Here is a 19926-nt window from a genome sequence, read left to right as displayed (position 1 = left end):
GTGTCTGCACGATACATCAAAATGTCAAACTAATGTTGGCACATAGCCCAATAAAAGATTACAAAATTTTACTGAGCAAAATTGTCTGTAATTTGGAAACAAAGGATTGCACGCTTCATCGCTGTTTAGTATGTCCAGGAACAGAAGCTCTAAATGAATATTTGGAAAGCACTTTTGCAGATATTGATCCTGAGGATACAATTCAGTTCAAACAATGGACTCACACTGATAGAGATACACTTGAAACAAGAGAAATGGCAGTTGAAGAATTCATTGAACTATTAGTTATGAAACTGTTTGCCCTTTCTACTCACCACTACATTGCAAAGCATCAGAGCAAGCATTTGCAGTTCACTAAAGAAGGTCTGAAACTAGGAGAATTGATTATATTAATGGATTTCGCAGAAAATTACTCCTTCATTGTCCAAGACGCAGTGCAGAGATTCCATTCGGAAAATAGTCAAGCTACAATACATCCATTTGTCATTTACTACAAAGGTAAAGAAGACCTAAAGAGTGTCAGCTACTGCATAATCAGTGATTGCCTCTGACATCACAGAGTTGCAGTGCATGTGTTTTTAACGTGCTTGATCAAATCCCTTAAGCGCATTTTTAAATACATTAAGCATATTCATTATTTTAGTGATGGTTCTGGAGCACAGTACAAAAATTTTAAGAGCTTCCAAAATTTTTCCCACCATCAAAAAGATTTTGGAATTACTGCAGAATGGAATTTTTTCTGAACAAGCCATGGGAAATCACCATGTGACAGAATTGGTGACACAGTTAAGCGTTTAGCAGCAACAGCCAATTGACAACCAAATCTTAACATCTACTGATCTGTTTGAATACTGCAAAAAAATTGTTCATGGCATTGAATTTATTTATATTAAAAAAGAAATTATTGAAGATGCAAAATTTATCAAGAGAAACGTTTTGAGGCAGGATGTACAGTGTCTGGTACAAGAGATCACCACCATTTTGTGTCAATTGACGAAAAGCGATTTAAGATTCACAGAGTATCAAATGATACATTGTCCTTTATAGCAAATGTTAACAGACATGCTAAAGTTGCTACTAAACATGTTGCCGTTAATGATGTACAGCCAGACCAGTATGTTGCTTGCGTTTACGATGGAAAATGGTGGATAGGAAATATCTGTGAAGTTTCATGTGAAGAAAAAGCTGCCTTTATTAATTTCATGCATCCTCATGGAGCTTCTCAATCATTTCATTGGCCTACTAGAAAGAGACATATGCTGGATCCCAGAACAACAGATAATTGCAGTCATACCACTCCCAGCTGCTTCAATGATGGGGCGGCAATACAGTCTGCGGAAGCAATAGTTTTGGACATCAGCAAAAAATTTAAAACATTTAACAATTGAAGAATTCTGTATTACTGCTTGGGAACCACAGAGACCCAAAAAGGGTTTGTGAACCTGCTAGATACCCACATTCAGACTTGGGAACCTGCTAGATATTCGCATTCCAGCTTGGGAACCTGCTAAACACCCATTTTCAGACTTGGGAACTTGCAGTAAAGAAACCAACCCGTGGCTGACCTTGCATGGCTATTGGGCATGGCTCCTTGGCGATGGGGTTACCAGTCTTGAGATTGGTAGTGGCAAAGCCACCATGGACCAACGCACGGATTTTCCGAATGACCAAAAAAGTCAATAGTGTAAGTGATTTTTTGCACCTTGCCCAAAGAGACACCAAAATGAAAATAAGTTTTTCTAATAGAATGAAATGTGATCTGTTGAATGGTGTTAATGAATGTAATGTGGTAGGTGCCCAATTTGAGATACATGACTTTGAACACAGGTATATTTTGATACATTCATGTTTTTTAGCAAATTTACAGGATGGTAGCACAGTAATTAAACACACAAGCCAGGCCAAAATTTGTGATATACTAAATACCCAGACAGACAGTAGTTTGGCAAAAGACCAGGTCCATAGTGCACTTTCTCCACTACTTATGGCTCAATAAACCATGGGGAAAATATCTCGCACCATGATTCGTTGCCCACTTTGAACTGAGATTATGCCAAATGCATTGCTTTCTGAACTCTACTTGGAGCATTTGTGTTTAGAACACACAAAGTTTTACCACTATACCCAGAAGCAGGAGTCTAGCTCTTTTACATTAGGAACAGTGGAATGCCAAACTTGATGATTTCTTCATGGCTTTTCAGTCTCTGTAAAAGTGGTCTTCACGAAAATGGCACTAGCACCTCTACCAAGTTACAGGTGAGCCTGAAAATTTGCAAAGTTCATGTAGGCCCTCAGGTATATCCTGTACAAATTTCATCAGAATTGAAGATGGTCGAGCTGGGATCATCATCTAAACTGGGACACTTGACATGGAGTGACACCTCATGGAAGAATCCTGAAGTCTTTTTGCACTGTTTGGTATTTTCGCAAAGAAATTTATCTTTGTGGCTATGAATATTTGAAAGGCTGCTACATTCAAAGGTGAGCAGTACTGAATTTCTATTTCCTTTGTTGGATAACATTACAGTTCAAGAATCAAAACTAAGCAAAAAACAGTAGATTTATCTTTTAACTTGTTTTGTATATTAAACAACAGAAAATCCAGGATTGAAGGTAACATCTTTACTAGCACAGGAGTTTTGGAACCAGTATGTGTCTGCCTGCCTAGTGCTGCTTCTACTTGGTGGCATAAGTTAGTTTTGGAGGCTCCTAGCGGCATTTTTGAGAACTTATGTGCGTTTTGCATTCTTTTCTAAGCTGCATGCGGTCTTTTGGATACTGGAGAAGAAGTGCGGCTTAGGGTCTATTATATTCAGTAATGCCGATGAATATTTAAACAATGAAGAGACTATCAATAAATGTAAGTTCAAGCCAAATTAGGACATAAATAATAAATGCAATAAAATCGACAAAAAATACAGGATGATAAAAATGGAAGAAATTAAACTGAAGTTAACACACAAAAATAATTAAAGTCACATGTACAAAGATTCCAAGTGGAAACAGAGTGATAAGAAGAAAAATGAGAGCAAATGAAACAATTAATACGATGATTAAAATGACATGACAGTGCAACAGAAATTTAAAAAGTACATTTAACCCAATAAATTGAATAAAAATAATGACTAAAATCATTTCAATAAAGATTTAAAAATAAAAAATTTCCAAATCACTTGGCTGGATTCAAACCCACAATCTGTTGCATGCTAGAGCTGTACATTAACCATCATGCTTTGCAACCAGTCTGCTGAATGTTCCCTTTTTCAAAGCTGTAGAGCATAGCATGAAATTCCAAAATTTGTTTTCAGCGATTACTCGCAAACGAGGCCCCACCAGGATGAATAGCTGCAAGGTACGCTACCTTGGACCTTAACCTATATCACAAAATAGACTATTTGAAAAAGTTGGTTACAGCACTGGGGAGCTCTCCTTGTTACTATGGAAGATGCAAAATATCATCTTGGATGAAAGTCATCAACAGAAGAAGTAGTAACCTCAGGAACACAGGTAAGTGTGTTGAGAACCTTACTGTTCATGTTGTATATTAATGATACGAGAGGCAACAATGGTAACCTTAGACTTTTTGCAAATCATGAAGTTAATTATAATGGAGCAGTATATGAGAAAGTGCAAATATTTGGATCTTGGCAATATTTCGAAGAGGTACAAACATTGGCAACTTGCTTTAAATGTTCAGAAATTTAAAACTGTAAACCTCACAAAACATAGAAAAGTAGTATTTTATGACTACATTATGAACAAGTTAAAATTCAAATCCATTAGCTTAAAATTACCTGGGTGGACAATTTTGCAGCTATGGAATGGAATGACCTATAGGTTACATTGTAGGTATAGCAGGCGGAGCACTTTGGTTCACTAGTAGTCAACTTACAAAATACATTGAGATCATCTCCGTACAATGCTCAACAGTGTGTGGCCACGCCAAAATGTCAGGGGTACAGTACATATACAAAATAAAACAGCACAAATGTTCACAGGTATGTTCGGTCTTTAGAGACTGTCACAGAAATATTGAAAACCTGAAATGACAGACTGTTTAAGACAGATGCTGATCATCCCAAAAAAGCCAACTTAGAAACTTCCAAAATATAGTATTAAGTAATGAATTTAGGAATATACTGCAACATTCTATGCATCACTCACTCGGGACAGCTAAGACATGACACTGTTAGATTACTTACAGTGTGCAGAGAGGTGTTTAAGCAACATTCTTTCCACATTCTAGAGGAATAGGAAAAAACCGCAGTATGTGGTACAACAGGGAATATCTTCCACCATTAAGTTCACAGTGGTTTGCAGAGTATGAATGTAGAGAGCTGGAGCATATCAGTAAGCAGAAAAAGATATAAACATAGGTGTACACCTGACCCTCTATGACACGCGCAGCAAAAATAAAGGCACTTTTGCAAATATGCAAACTGATCTGTACATGTTTTTAAATCCAATTTAAATTATAAGAGCAATTACATATGTAATTTACTTACATGTACTTTCATATCCTCATTCCTGGAACCTAGCATCTCTTCAAGTGACCGAACTTTCTGTTTGAGCTCAGCTATACCCCTATCCTTATGCTCTAGCTCTTCTATTAACTCTTTAAGTTTACAGTCACGTTCCTCGATTTCCAGTTTCAGATTGTCATACAGTTTACTTGTATGATTAGTTTCCCTATGTGCTTCTTGAAGTGCCACTTCCAAATGATTAGCACGTTCTCTTTCATCCTCCAGGCTGCATTCAAGTTGATGTTTCTGGGAAGAAAAAAAAAACAGTTTTATTTCAAACATAATACAGGAACAAAATTTCTGACTGTGCTATAATGAACAGCTTTATACAATCAACGAAAACATGTAACAAATAATGTAAAACCAAAATTTATTTCCAGCAGTCAAGGTAACCAGACGAGTCACAACAGGTGCCACTCTTTTAAATTTTACTACACAAAATATAGAAATCTTGGCACAAATCTGTTTTGAGAGCTCTTACTGCAAATAAAGAAGAAAGCTTTATGCACCAAAGATGTACGTTTCTACTCCCTTCCCCTCTTTGTCCCTTTTTGTGCACGTTAACACACATCATTTATGCAGCAATCCATAGTTACTCATACACTCCCACATCAGAACGGCAGAACACAAAGACAAAGAGAGGAGTTCAAAATGACTACATGTTAATCCCAGTCAACAAAAGATAAGACCGCTAAAAACACGGACACAGACAAAGGTCTTTAAAATATGCCATAGAGAAACGGAGGTCATGAACTAAAAATTAAATGGCCTTCACAGCATATTGCTATGATGGATAAAAAATAAACAGTTGATAGCCTGTGCGTCGTTTGTTAAAACGGCCGATAACCTAGATGGCAAACACAAATGAATCTTAAGGAGTTAAAAAAAGGGCATTCCTTCAGGAAATGGTGGACTGTCAGAGGTTGAGTGCAATGAGTACAAAGTGGTGATGGAGCACCACTTAACAAATGGCAATGACTAAAAAGACTGTGCCCAATCTGCAACCTAGCTAAAATGATCTCCTCCTGATCGGATGGCCAAGAGGAGTCGTCCAAGCTGCCAGAAGAGCCTTAATAACCCAGAGCTTGTTCCCATGAATGCAGGACCAGTACTGATGCCAAAGTGACACCACCTGCTGACAGATGGCAACAAAGAGACATTGGAGGGAGTCTAAGAACTAGTGGGCTGATGTACGAGGACTGCAGCCACATCAGCAGCTGCGCTTCCTGTCAGACCAACATAACCAGAAACCCACATAAACATCACAGTGGCTCTTTCAAGGGTGAGCAAGTGACAGCTTTCCTGGACGTGTTGCACTAGGGTATGGAAGGTGTGCAGCAGACGGTTTGATGGACACTGAAATAGTCAGAGCAAATGACACAATTGGAAAGCCTGTGTTGCTGGATGTACCGCGTGGCCTGATACAGAGCGAATAGCTCTGCTGTAAATACTGAGCAGGGTCAATCCAATAAAAATTAAGTTGGTTGCTTGACCATTTTTAAATATTTTAATTTTTTATATGTTACTGCCCTATATTTGAGAAGTTCAAAACAGTTTTTTAAAAACATTTACCTTTCACCTTTACTGAATGGCATCCATTTTCACTTGTAAGTGCACGACGATGTTTCAGTTTAGAGATGTCAGCAAAAATATGAATATCTCTGAACAGGGTTAAGTTACAACATTGCAATTGACATGAATGTTTTCAGAAAAGTGCCCTCTACAACACTGTCTATTACACAAAATACTCTACATTCAAAAATAACCAATCAAAATGACCTCCAAAGTTTGGTATCCAAATTTTCAAAAATTCCCTTTTTAGGCCCAAAAATAAACAAGGAGTGATTTATGACAGTATCTTTTTTTCCTGTTGTTAGATATCATATACTATTAGCCCCATTTACAGCAAGAATACTTACAAATGTTTCCTTGACTTTTTAAGGATTTTTGAAATTCGAAAATTTCCATTTTTTGTAAAGTTTGGGATTAGTTATCTCAGGAGGGTCTGAATATAAAAATATGATTTTTGCACAGTTTGTACACCTCTATGATAGCAATGTACTGCAAAAATTTTATTTCAATGAAACCATTTAAATAGGTAACAGCCATAAGATCAGTTGTAGAGTAATGTGAATTATCTCCTCATTTTCAAAAATTCATATCCTTGTTCATAGTCAGATATCTATATTGAAATTTTTACAGCACACTGCTATCATATAGGTTTACAAACTGTGCAAAAATCATATTTTTATATTCAGTCTCACCTGAGATAACTAACCCCAAACTTTACAAAAAATGAAAATTTTCAAATTTCAAAAATTCATAAAAAAATTAAGGAAACATTTGTAAGTGTTCTTGCTCTATATGAGGCTAGCAATATATGATATCCAACTATAGAAGAAAAGAGACACTCATAAATCAGTCCTTGTCTGTTATTTTTGTGTCTAAAAAGAGGATTTTTGAAAATTTGGATACCAAACTTTGGAGGTCATTTTGACTGGTTATTTTTGAATGTAGAGTATTTTGTGTAATAGACAATGTTGCAGAGGACAATTTTCTGAAACAATCATGTCAATTGCAATGTTTTAACTTAACCTAGTTCAGAGATATTCATATTTTTGCTAACGTCTCTAAACTGAAACATAGTCATATGCTTACAAATGAAAATGGATGCCATTCAGGAAAGTCCAAAGGCAAAATTATTTTAAAAACTGTTTTGAACTTCTCAAATATAGGGCAATCACATATAAAAAATTAAAATAGTTAAAAATGGTCAAGCAACCATCACTGGACCACTCCATATGGATTGATCCAGCAGTGTTCTGGAAGCCGATACTGAAAAACGTAGGTGCCAACAGCAGGAACACTGCTGCGCACAAACCAATCATGCTGCCTATGCGAATTCTGCACTCCAGACAGGCAGTGCCACCAGGAAGAGGGACACATGGTTAAATAAGCATGCAAGAACAGAAATTGCAAGTCGCAAGTTTTAAGTCAGCCCAAGTCTTGCTAGGGAGTGCCTGCAGAATGTTCGTTGTGTCTTCCAGTCAAAGTCGTTGAGTGAGATAGAAGTAGTGTACAATAGAAAGACAGTGCTTAGTCTTCAGTAAAAACAGAACAGTGAATAAGATTATCATCCATGGACAGAGGCCATTCTGCCTAGAGATCTAACTGAGTACTGTTAGTTTAGAACTTTTCTTCGAATAGTACATCATGACAGAAGATTATCTTTCTTCTGAATTCAGTTCAGAAAACATTATTTAGTTCGTGTGCATGAAACTATAGTCAATGCAGGACAGACAGGCTAAACCTGCATTCCACAACTGCTATAAGCTGCATCGCCAAAGTTCAGTAAAATATTCTACTATTTACTATTCTGTGTTACTTTCAGTGATTTGTGTGTGTGCACGTGCGCTTGTACACACACTACCCTAAAACCCACATATCCATCCTACCAGAACACCTTTATTAGTCTTTTCAGTGACAGCGAAATTTTCATCAACGTGGATGCCCCAGCCCACAACAAAGAGGTTGCTCCAGAATGCTATGCCGTAATACTGGGTGTTTATAAGTTAGTTATTTGTAAGTAACCTTGAATTGTAAAAAAGATAAATGAGTTATAGAAATGTTCAATGCACAACTGATTGCAGTATATATTCAAGTTTCATTTACAAATGTTCAATGAAGCTATCTCTTGTAACATGACAACTATCCCCATTTGTGATCAACTTCCTGCCAAATGCTATGAAGCAGTTCTTTATCTATGGTGGCAACTGCTGGTGTTATCCATTATTGGAGCTTGTCAATGTTTCCCAGAAGCAGAGAAACTAACACTGTCTTTAATGTAGCCCCATACACAGAAGTCTATTGGGATTAAATCAGGTGGTAATGGTGGCCATGATGATGAGCCACTGTGTCCAATCCAACTCGGCACATCCCTATGAGGATAATGTGACAACTTCACAATGGTAATGTGGTTGAACACCGACTTGGAGGAAAATAAATTCTGTGACCATATCCTGTTGTAATTGAGATATTAGATAATGTGTACATATGTCCAGGTACAATATGCCAGTTACAGTAAACTCGGGAAAAAGAAAGGACCATAGAGCATCCTTGTAGATGGGACAGTCGCGGGAGGACACTGCATGGTCACCCTGACAGTTCACGTAACGAGGAGACGGAGGTGGACAGACACCCTCATGGGAATCCCTTGCACAAGTGACTCATTTAGCCACATTAGAACAAGACTGGCAGGTGTGGTTAAAACACTGACACTGATAGCAGTGCATAGGTGTCGGGACATAGGGGCGAACAGAAATAACCTCATAGCCCACTTTGAAGCGCAACGGCAGCTGAACACTATCAAAGGTCAAGAAAAGTATCCGGGTCAGTACAAGGTAATTGTCGACCTTTTTCATAACCCTATGGACAGCCGTCACGCCCTGCTCAGTGAGTAAAGACTGAATATTCTCGTCAGTCAATCCGTCGAGTGATCTAGTATATACCACACCATGCGACGAATTGAAAGTGTGGTGAGCCTCCACCTGGTACAAGACTTGACAGGTCCGCCTACGGCACCTACACCCTTCTGAATAACGAAAGCGTTGACAGATGAAAAATCTGCTCCGTCTTCAGATATAGAAACTACGAGGAACTTTGGGACAGGCAGTAGTACTTTTGTCACTGGTGGCTGGCCAAGTTTCCGTTTCTGGGCAGAAGTTGAGAGAAGAGGAGGAGGAGGAGGAGGAGGAGGAGGAGGAGGAGAGAAATCCATTGTGAATGAATCCCCCACGATTGTCAGCTTCTCCGATGGCACGCTACTTCCGTATGGGGACACTCTCAGAGGGTGCTCCCGCCTTAGGTGACTGTTTACACTTCAGGTCACACCTCCCAAGAAACGGACGGAGAAACCAATAAGCACGGTCAGAAGGTGTCAAGCTCAGGCAATTTTTTTTTTTTTTTTTTTTTTTTTTGGGTTGGGTTTAAAGGCGCTCAACTGCTGAGGTCATTAGCGCCCAGTCACTGTTGTTTGAGCACATGGAATCTGGGAAAACTCAAGGGGATGGAGGGGACACCAGAAGGACCCGACAAAGATGCAGACAAAATAAGTAAAAAGATTAAATGTCCTTGGACAAGCCAGTTAAAGTTATAAAACGCAGAATACGAGCAGCTGCTCGAGCGTCATCAGCTAAAACATCCGGTAAAGTAGATGGCAGGGACAGGACAACACGAAATTGACTAAAACGGGGACACGACAATAAAACATGGCGCACTGTTAATGCCTGACCACAAGGGCACTGCGGGGCTGGGTCACCGGAGAGCAGGCAGCGGTGGCTAAACCGGCAATGCCCAATCCGCAACCTGGTCAGAAGGACCTCCTCGCGCCGAGATGGTCGGGAGGATGTTGTCCAAGCAGTTGGTAGCGGTTTTACTGCCCGGAGCTTGTTTCCTTGGAGGGATGACCAAGCATCCCACCACAACGACACAAGCCTCTTACAGACATCCCCACGAACGTCGGATGACGGGACACAATGGGAGGCTGGCCGAGGCAGGAGGACTGCAGCCTTGGCTGCAGCATCCGCAGCCTCATTCCCAGGCACTCCCACATGTCCGGGAACCCACAGAAAGCTGACAGAACCACCGTTATCAGCCAAAGAATGGAGGGACTGCTGTATCCGTTGTATCAAGGGATGGACCGGATAGGGAGCTCCAAGGCTCTGAAGAGCACTGAGTGAGTCAGAGCAGAGTACATATGATGAATGGTGGTGGCGGCGGGCATACTGAACGGCCTGATGGAGAGCAAAAAGCTCGGCCGTAAAGCTGGAACATTGGTCGAGGAGCCTGTATTTAAATGTGGCGGCCCCGACGACAAAGGCACAGCCGACACCATCGTCAGTTTTGGAGCCATCGGTGTAAATAAAGGTGTGACCGGCAAGTCGAGCACGAAGTTCGGCAAACCGTGAGCAATACATTGCAGCCGGAGTACCATCCTTCGGGAGTGAGCTGAGGTCGAGATAAATATGAACCGGAGCCTGGAGCCAAGGTGGTGTCGGGCTCTCACCCTCTCTGAAGGTGGTAGGGAGGGCAAAATCCAATTGTCGAAGCAGGCGACGGAAGCGGACTCCGGGGGGCAGCAGGGCAGACACATACAACCCGTACTGACGGTCGAGAGAATCGGCGAAGGAGGACTTGTAAGAGGGGTGGTCGGGCATAGACGACAGCCGGCAGGCATACCGACACAGCAGTACGTCGCGCCGGTAGGTCAATGGTAACTCGGCAGCTTCAGCATGAAGACTCTCGACAGGACTAGTGTAGAAGGCTCCGGTCGCAAGACGTAACCCCCGATGGTGGATGGAGTTGAGCCGGCGTAAGAGGGACGGCCGAGCGGACGAGTAGACGAAGCTCCCATAATCCAGCTTCGATCGGACTATGGACCGATACAAGCGAAGCAGGACAGTGCGATCCGCTCCCCAAGATGAACCGCTAAGAACTCTGAGGACATTAAGGGAACGTGTACAACGGGCCGCCAAATAAGAGACATGTGGAGACCAACACAGTTTCCTGTCCAACGTGAGCCCTAGAAACTTAGTTGTGTCCACGAATGGGAGAACAACGGGACCAAGATGTAAGGATGGCGGAAGGAACGCTTTATATCGCCAAAAGTTGATACAAACCGTCTTTTCTTCAGAGAACCGGAAGCCATTTGCCACGCTCCATGAGTAGAGGCTGTCTAGACAACGCTGAAGGCAGCGCTCCAGGAGGCATGTTCTCTGGGCACTGCAGTAGATCGCGAAGTCATCGACAAAGAGAGAGCCTGAGACATTAGGTGGAATGCAATCCATAATGGGATTGATCGCGATGGCAAAAAGGGCTACGCTCAAGACGGAGCCCTGAGGCACTCCGTTCTCCTGGAGGAAGACGTCGGACAATACGGAGCCCACACGTACCCTAAACTTTCGATCCGTTAAAAAGGAATCAATAAAAAGGGGCAGGCGACCGCGTAGGCCCCACCTGTGCATAGTGCGGAGGATACCTCCTCTCCAACAGGTGTCATAAGCCTTCTCCAAGTCGAAGAACACGGCTACCGTTTGGCGCCTTCGCAAAAAGTTGTTCATGATGAATGTCGACAAGGTCAGGAGGTGGTCAACAGCGGAGCGGCGGCGACGAAAGCCGCATTGGACATTAGTAAGTAGCCGTCGAGATTCAAGAATCCAGACTAACCGAGCATTAACCATGCGCTCCATCACCTTACAGACACAGCTTGTAAGAGAAATGGGGCGGTAACTAGAAGGAAGGTGTCTATCCTTCCCGGGTTTGGGTATAGGAACAACAACGGCGTCACGCCAACGCATGGGGACTTGACCTTCGGTCCAGACGCGATTGTAGGTATGGAGAAGGAAGCTTTTGCCCGCCGGAGAAAGGTGTGCCAGCATCTGAACGTGAATGGCATCCGGCCCCGGAGCAGAGGACCGGAACAGTGCAAGCGCACGTTCGAGTTCCCGCATAGTAAATGGGGCACTATAGGTTTCCAGATTCAGCGAGTGGAAGGAAGGTCGCCGAGCCTCTTCTGCCTCTTTCCTGGGAAGGAAGGCAGGATGGTAATGGACGGAGCTTGAAACCTCCTCGAAAAAGCAGCCAAAGGCGTTGGCGACAGCCACCGGATCAACAAGGACCGCATTACCTGAGGTCAGGCCAGGTACCGAGGAGTGGGCCTTAATACCCGACAGCCGGCGCAGGCTACCCCAAACGACGGAAGATGGAGTAAAACTGTTAAAGGAGCCGGTGAAAGAGGCCCAACAAGCTTTTTTGCTGTCTTTGATGACTCTACGGCATTGCGCTTGGAGTCGTTTGTATTCAATACAATTCGCCAACGTAGGATGGCGGCGAAAGGTGCGTAAAGCACGTCGTCGAGCACGGATAGCGTCCCTACAAGCCTCGTTCCACCAGGGGACGGAAACGCGACGTGAAGAAGTAGTACGAGGAATGGAACGTTCGGCAGCATGGATGATAACAGCCGTGAGGTATTCGACCTGACTGTCACAACTGGGAAAATCGTGGTCCGGAAAGGTCGCCAGGGATGAGTAAAGTCCGCAGTCAGCTTTCAGTATGTTCCAGCTCGAAGGACGTGGGGATGGGGTGTGGTGCAGGAGACGAACGACACAGGGGAAGTGGTCGCTCGAATAGGTGTCAGAAAGGACATACCACTCGAACCGACGGGCAAGAGTGGTAGAACATATCGAGAGGTCCAAGTGGGAGTAGGTATGAGTGGAGTCCGAGAGGAAAGTCGGGGTGCCGGTATTGAGGCAGACAAGATTGAGATGGTTGAAGACATCTGCCAAGAGTGAGCCTCTTGGACAGGATGCAGGAGAGCCCCAAAGGGGATGATGGGCATTGAAGTCGCCAAACAATAAAAACGGCGGGGGAAGCTGAACGATCAGGTGCATCATGTCAGCCCGACTAACGGCAGACGACGGTGGAGTGTAGATGGTACAAACTGAAAAAGTAAAAGCAGAAAGAGTGATGCGGACAGCTATTGCTTGGAGTGGGGTGGTCAATGGGATGGGATGGTAATAGACGTCGTCCCGAATGAGCAACATGACCCCACCATGAGCTGGGACACCGTCCACAGGGGTAAGGTCATACCGCTCCGAGGTATAGTGGGTAAAGGCAATACGGTCAGTCGGGCGCAACTTGGTTTCCTGGAGTCCAAGGACGAGCGGACAGTGCAGGCAGAGGAGCAGTTGTAATTCCTCCCGATGAGATCGAATACCTCTTATGTTCCAATGAAACAATGCCATCGCTAGTCAAAAAGTTGGGGGAACGAGACGGGGGAAGAGCTGGTCACCTCGACGGCCGCGGAGGGCCAGGTTGCGAGGGAACAACGCTACAACCGACGGGAGGCGGATCCGGTTCCATCGACTGGTCGCCAGCTGCGGCCGCTGTCCCTGGTTGTGTAGGAGGGGCAGCATCATTTGCCGACGAAAGGCCAGCTGAGTGCCTGGCAGCAGAGCGTCCCGGCGAAACTGAGGACGGCCGGGAGCGGCGACTCACGGATGGAGCGTCAGTCGAAACGCGCCGGGGTGGAGAGGGGGATAGAGACTTCTTCTTGGAGGCCTTCTTGGAAGGCCGAGGAGGCACAGGGATGGTGGGCTGGACCCGAAGAAGGTCCTCACGCGCGGGGTCCGTTTTGGAACGCCGGACCTCGGAAGCCGGGGTCCGGAACGTTTCCCCGATGGACGCCTGAGAAGAGGATCGCTTCTCAGGTGGCGTGTGGGGAGAAGGAGGAGGAAGGATGGCCCCTGGGGCAGAGGGGGTGGGGGCCACGGGGGAGGAGGATTTGGAAGGGAGGGATTTGGGAGGCGGAGGCAGAGCCCCCTGATGGGCGGAGGAGGCGGAGGGGGGACAGGAGAGGGGTGAGGATACTGCGGAAGGAGTGGACACAACTGAGGCAAATGAAGTGGTCAATGGCACGGGATGGAGGCGGTCGTACTTCTTCCTGGCCTCAGAATAAGACAGCCGATCCAAAGTTTTGATTTCTTGTATCTTCTTCTCCTTCTGATATGCGGGGCAGTCTGAGGATCTAGGCGAGTGGACGCCAGGACAATTAACGCACCGAGGTGGTGGGGTGCATGTATGTTCCTCACGAAGAGGACGGCCACAATCGCCACAGAGGGGCTCAGCCTCACACCGTGACGACATGTGCCCAAAGCGCAAACACCTAAAACAGCGCATAGGAGGCGGAACGTAGGGTCGCACGTCACACCGGTAGCACATTACCTTTACCTTCTCCGGGAGAACGTCCCCCTCGAAGGCGAGGATAAAGGCCCCAGTGTCGATGCGACGGTCTTTGGAGCCGCGCTGGACTCGCCGGACGAAATGCACGCCTCGGCGCTCCAGGTTGGCCCTGAGCTCCTCATCAGATTGTAGCAGGAGGTCACGATGAAAAATAACCCCCTGCGTCCTATTGAGTGCCAGATGTGGGACAATGGAGACTGGGATGTCCCCTAGGCGGTCGCACGCCTGGAGTGCCGCCGACTGTGTGGCGGACGTGGTCTTGATAAGTACGGACCCTGAACGCATCTTGCTGAGAGCCTCGATTTCCCCGAAGATGTCCTCAATGTGCTGAACAAAGAACATGGGCTTGGAGGTGGCGAATGTCCCCCCATCGGTTCGAGAACAGACCAAATAGCGGGGGAAGTACTTCGCTCCAAGCCGGCGGGCCTGTCCCTCCTCCCATGGAGTGGCCAAGAGGGAAGGGGCAGGAGAACCAGAACCAGAAACGGTACTTTTTCTTTTGAAAGACTCTGCCGCAGAGCGACCCGATACGTGGTGACGTTTCATCTGCGAAACGTCCGCCCCGATACCACCCACTCCGACCAGGGGCTCTCCCCACGGGCGCCACCCAGCCGCAGCAAGGGCCACCTGGCAGGATGACCATTGCCGGGAGTCCTGATGCCCCAAGGAGACGGGCATCTACTCCTTGGCCGACGTGGGGAGGGTGCAGCTCAGGTATCGGCAGTACGATCCCTGTGTTGTCAGGGGGCTACAACCTAGAGGGTACATGACGACCCCACCACAACGGGCTGGCTACTGTGCTGGATTTCTGGTGCCATGGAAAGTCCATCATGATCGCTGGTGCAGATGGAGATGCACTATGGGCATAACTTGGACAACCCATCAGGCGTTTAGGCCCAAGTTGAGGAATAGTGGGTATGGTTACAACGCCGGTGCAATGCTGAGTGCCAAGGTCTTAGTGCACTTAGGACCAGTGGTACACCACGTAAGGTGTCCTTCCCCAAAAGGCTCATTAGGACCAGTGGTACACCACGTAAGGTGTCCTTCCCCAAAAGGCTCGTACTTCTGTAGAAATTTAGAAAAATGGAGGTCAAACCCCAAGGGGGACCATCACATGGAAGGCCGAAACAGTTGAAACTCCTTTTAGTCGCCTCGTACGACAGGCAGGAATACCTCGGGCCTATTCTTACCCCGGACCCGCAGGGGGGAAGCTCAGGCAATCACACCTCCCTGGGCCTGGCCTTTACCAGGGGGTACATGCGTGCCTTACTTGTCTACCCAGGGCAGGGAATTAAGCGTTACCCCGTCACCGGCTATGCGTACGAACGTGTGGGTCGGCCTTCAGGCACGCACAGGGTGGACAAGAAGGCGAGGAAGAGGCGAGGAGGAGGCGAGGAGGAGGAGGAGGAGGCGAGGAGGAGGAGGAGGAGGCGAGGAGGAGGAGGAGGAGGCGAGGAGGAGGAGGAGGAGGCGAGGAGGAGGAGGAGGAGGAGGAGGCGAGGAGGAGGAGGCGAGGAGGAGGAGGAGGCGAGGAGGAGGAGGAGGAGGAGGAGGAGGCGAGGAGGAGGGGAGGAGGAGAGGAGGCGAGGAGGAGGAGGAGGAGGAGGAGAGGAGGCGAGGAGGAGGAGGAGGAGGAGGAGGAGGAGGAGAGGCGAGGAGGAGGAGGAGGCGAGGAGGAGGAGGAGGAGGCAAGGAGGAGGAGGAGGAGGAGGAGGAGGAGGAGGAGGAGGAGGCGAGGAGGTGGAGAAGGAGGCAAGGAGGTGGAGAAGGAGGCAAGGAGGTGGAGAAGGAGGCAAGGAGGTGGAGAAGGAGGCAAGGAGGTGGAGAAGGAGGCAAGGAGGTGGAGAAGGAGGCAAGGAGGTGGAGAAGGAGGCAAGGAGGTGGAGAAGGAGGCAAGGAGGTGGAGAAGGAGGCAAGGAGGTGGAGAAGGAGGCAAGGAGGTGGAGAAGGAGGCAAGGAGTTGGAGAAGGAGGCAAGCCGACTCAGCCCATAGGAGTAGAGAGCAGTATGTAATGCAGGTTTAATATGCCTTGCGAACAGTAAACAGCACAAAATGTGAAACCAACCCATGTGTAATATTTTTCATGAAAGTCACCCCCGTGCACATTGTCTCACTATTTGCCTCCTCACTAAAGAGACTTCACATTGGCCACAGTAATATTAAAAACTGGGACAACACTCAAGTGGAGTTACACTTTTCCCTCTCACAAAGTAGTAGTTTAGTGCACAGGGGAACAACCAATGGTGCATATACACTTGCGAGCAATGTGCCTGTGAGCAACTCATGAGCCACTCCAAGAAAAACTGACACAGCAAGTCTCACTTTAGCATTCTGCATGCTCCCAAGCACTACCAAGTTGTTCATGAGCCACTCAACAGGCATGTATGTATGTATGTATGTATGTATACAATTTAACACGTCCTTTGAGCATGTGGAAACCAGCAACACTATACTGGTACGACATTATGGGTATGGGTCAGTAGGGTGAAGCATATGCCCTAAATAGCATCTGAAAAAGTTCTTTACCAACTCCAAGATATAGGGGAGCAATGGACTGACTTAAGATATGATAAAAACTGGCGTTATCACAATACTGCTCATCCCAATAAAGATGAAATCCTGCAAGGTGAGTAATTCTTAAATGCTCTAGAGGGCATGTTCTTTTATGTTCGCAGCTATCAATATGTCTCAGACTCATACACAAGATGTATACAGTATGATAGATGTGCAATTCTAACATTCTTGTGAAAAGTTGAATCCAAAATTATATTGCGAAGCATTTGGGTGAAAACTAGAATACACTCACCTGACCCAACAGATTATCAATGCATTTCTTCTGCTCCTGTATTTCTTCAGCAGCTTGTTTACTTGCTGGTGGTCCATATGCCAATGAGTCACCCATTTTAACAAATTTCTGTTCCTGATGTTGCTCCATTAATTTCTGCAGTTGCTAACACCAGAACAGTACACATACACAATTAATATCTCAAAACTAGTACACACAACAATCAAATAATTGCAAAGGAGACGCCAGAACCCTGTGACCCATTTATTTTGTCAATCTTTGGCATAAATGTCGAGACAGGATCTGCTAAATGTCGAGACAGGATCTGCTCAGGTAAAACTCACTTTAACGATTTAAAATAAGAGGGAATTCTGTATTATAATATAAAGTCTGCAACCTAATAGTTTGAGAAATCAAATAATAACAGATTTCAGAGTGTTGAGGAGGAATGCCCTAACTGGTATTGTGACCAAATGGTTCATATTACAGTTAATATATATATATATATATATATATATATATATATATATCATAATCATCCATCAGTCCAAAATAATTTCACACAAATTAATCTTACATCTGGTATATGCACAAATTAACTGCCAAGCCAAGTGTCACTATGAATGTAAACTAAGTTCGTTTTCCACCGCACACAGTATAGAGGATACTTGACTGCAGGAAAATGGCATTCACCCAACATTCTTCAGACAAAGGTCTTTTCCACTCTACATATTTCTAATATTTATTTTCTTTAAGCTAACCATTTATAGATTTCATGGCAGTTTTTGCTCTCTTGTAAAAGAACAAAAATATTGCAATGTGTGTAATATGAAGCCATGCATATGGAATCTAACTGTGATCCAAAAGTTGGGTTTATACCACTGGCCACCATCTCCCTTTTCTGGGATTTTCCTTCTCAAGTACATCTGTAATAAATCAAAATCTATCACTCAGTTTATTGGAAACTAATGGGCTGACTAAACCCGTGTGTGTGCGCACACTTTATGATGATTCACACCTGTGCAAAGATTATCTTTAGTCACGACAGTGGAATTCAATTTTTTTGGAAACAGAGGTAGTGATCTAAGACCTTTCACGTGAATTACTTTCTTTCAAGTTACACCTGACTAATACGCTAAAGCTTGTCAAAATCAATGGGTCACAATGTCTGGGACTAAATTACACAAGAATAATGTGTTCTCATAAAATTAACTACCAAAGCTTTATGTATAAATGTATGGTTTTTAATGGATTCTTTTCTTGGTAGAAAAATGTCATATTTAAGGTTGAAAGCAAATGGTGTTTTTATTATACTATTATTTATTACAAACCCATTTGCAGCTTTATAGCCGCATAAACCAAAAACTGGTTTGAGATTTGTATAATTTCCATACCTATTGCCATGAGTAATTTTTGTTTATCTGTGTGATGAAATGAGCTCCTACAAAACATGAGGTTTTATTTTTTTATAATCATACATTATTAAACATAAAATGTTCAAATTCAAATCTAAAAACTACTGGGCTTTGGCTATATCATTTCGCTGGAAATGAGCAGCAATCTACCCCACAGTCCTTCCCATCCCTTCCGAAGTGTACTTTTGCTGTCCAACCAATTTATACAATATCCTATTCCATCCTCCTTCCAGATCCACTCTCAATCCATTGACACATGAATCATATCCCCGTGAAAAAGCCAGGTGCAAGACCTGCCTGGTACACCCACTATGCTCCACCTACTCCCGTCCGGTCACAGACTCACTCTATCCCATCATAGGCAGGGCCACATGTGAAAGTACTCTTGTCTCCTACAAGCTCTGCTGCAGTTTCTGTATAGCCTTGCAAATGAGCACAATAATCAACCAGCTGTCTACCGGAATGAACAGACACAATACCAAATTGTGGCCTTGAGCAGAGTTGACCACCCTGTGTGGAAAATACTGTTGAGCACAATATCTCAATCCCCCCCCCCCCTTTTCCCCGTGAGGTTCAGTACAGGGAACCAGGAAACTTCAGAGCACACAATAGCTGAGATGATAAGTGCCCAATGGGAAAGGGTAAAACTATGATGAATAATGACAGATATCCTGGGATGCTCACTAAAAGACAAACAAACCAAGTAGAAAGATAAAATGAATAATTACAACAATCTTCCTCTCTCAGAGCCTGTTCACAACAAGCTCTTTGGACAAACAGTGGCCATAGTCTGACATTAAATCTCCTTCACAATGCTTCTACAGTGAATAAAGATTACAATGTCTTCTACTGCCTGTACTGTATCCGTTAGAGCCTCTGATAGCTCGACACACATTAAGGTGTAATATGTTGAAAAACTGACAGTAGGGTGGGAATGAGCGTCCAATATGTAGTCTAGTTAATAATTATCTCCTTGCAACAAAATGAGTGCAAGAAAATTGTCTAAGCTGTAGGTAGGGGTTAAATCTTCCTGAGGATTTTCCCACTGAGACTAGTGGTTGCACCAGAGAGATAGGATTTTCTGATCTATAATCACACTGAGTTTGTCCAAAGGGACTGAATAGCTAAAAGGACTAGATATTAGAGTGCAGCCTCATTTCCAGACGCATGAACACCTCCAGGAACCCATACGAATTACACAGCGAACTAGTTTAGTCATCCCTGTATCCTACGTACTTAAGGGTGGTATGTGTACATTCCACAGAGATTCTGGAGAGCACTGAAGGAATCTGAACATATAACAGACTTAGAGTGTCGGTGTCTTCTGATGTTCAAGGTGCCCTGATAAAAAGCAAACTGCTCTGCAGTAAAAATTGAGCACTGGTCTAAATGGTGATATCTGAA

At 44.5% G+C, this 19926-nt stretch overlaps 1 protein-coding gene across 4 annotated transcripts in view; it reads right to left on the bottom strand.

Annotated features, from left to right (window-relative positions):
- Positions 1 to 19926, bottom strand: part of LOC126191190 (centrosomin-like) — a 417752-nt gene that overhangs the window by 91299 nt on the left and 306527 nt on the right. For all 4 annotated transcript variants that reach the window (XM_049931983.1, XM_049931982.1, XM_049931984.1 and 1 more), the window contains exons 5-6: positions 17129 to 17272; positions 4506 to 4769 (exon numbers count right to left, since the gene is read on the bottom strand). In XM_049931983.1, coding sequence (XP_049787940.1) covers positions 4506 to 4769; positions 17129 to 17272 — 408 coding nt within the window. The remainder of the gene's footprint in view (positions 1 to 4505; positions 4770 to 17128; positions 17273 to 19926) is intronic.

This window comes from Schistocerca cancellata, chromosome 6, assembly GCF_023864275.1.
Source record: "Schistocerca cancellata isolate TAMUIC-IGC-003103 chromosome 6, iqSchCanc2.1, whole genome shotgun sequence".
Taxonomy (NCBI): domain Eukaryota; kingdom Metazoa; phylum Arthropoda; class Insecta; order Orthoptera; family Acrididae; genus Schistocerca; species Schistocerca cancellata.
Note: the sequence above shows the minus strand (reverse complement) of the source record. Positions and strands in the feature narration are given on the sequence as shown.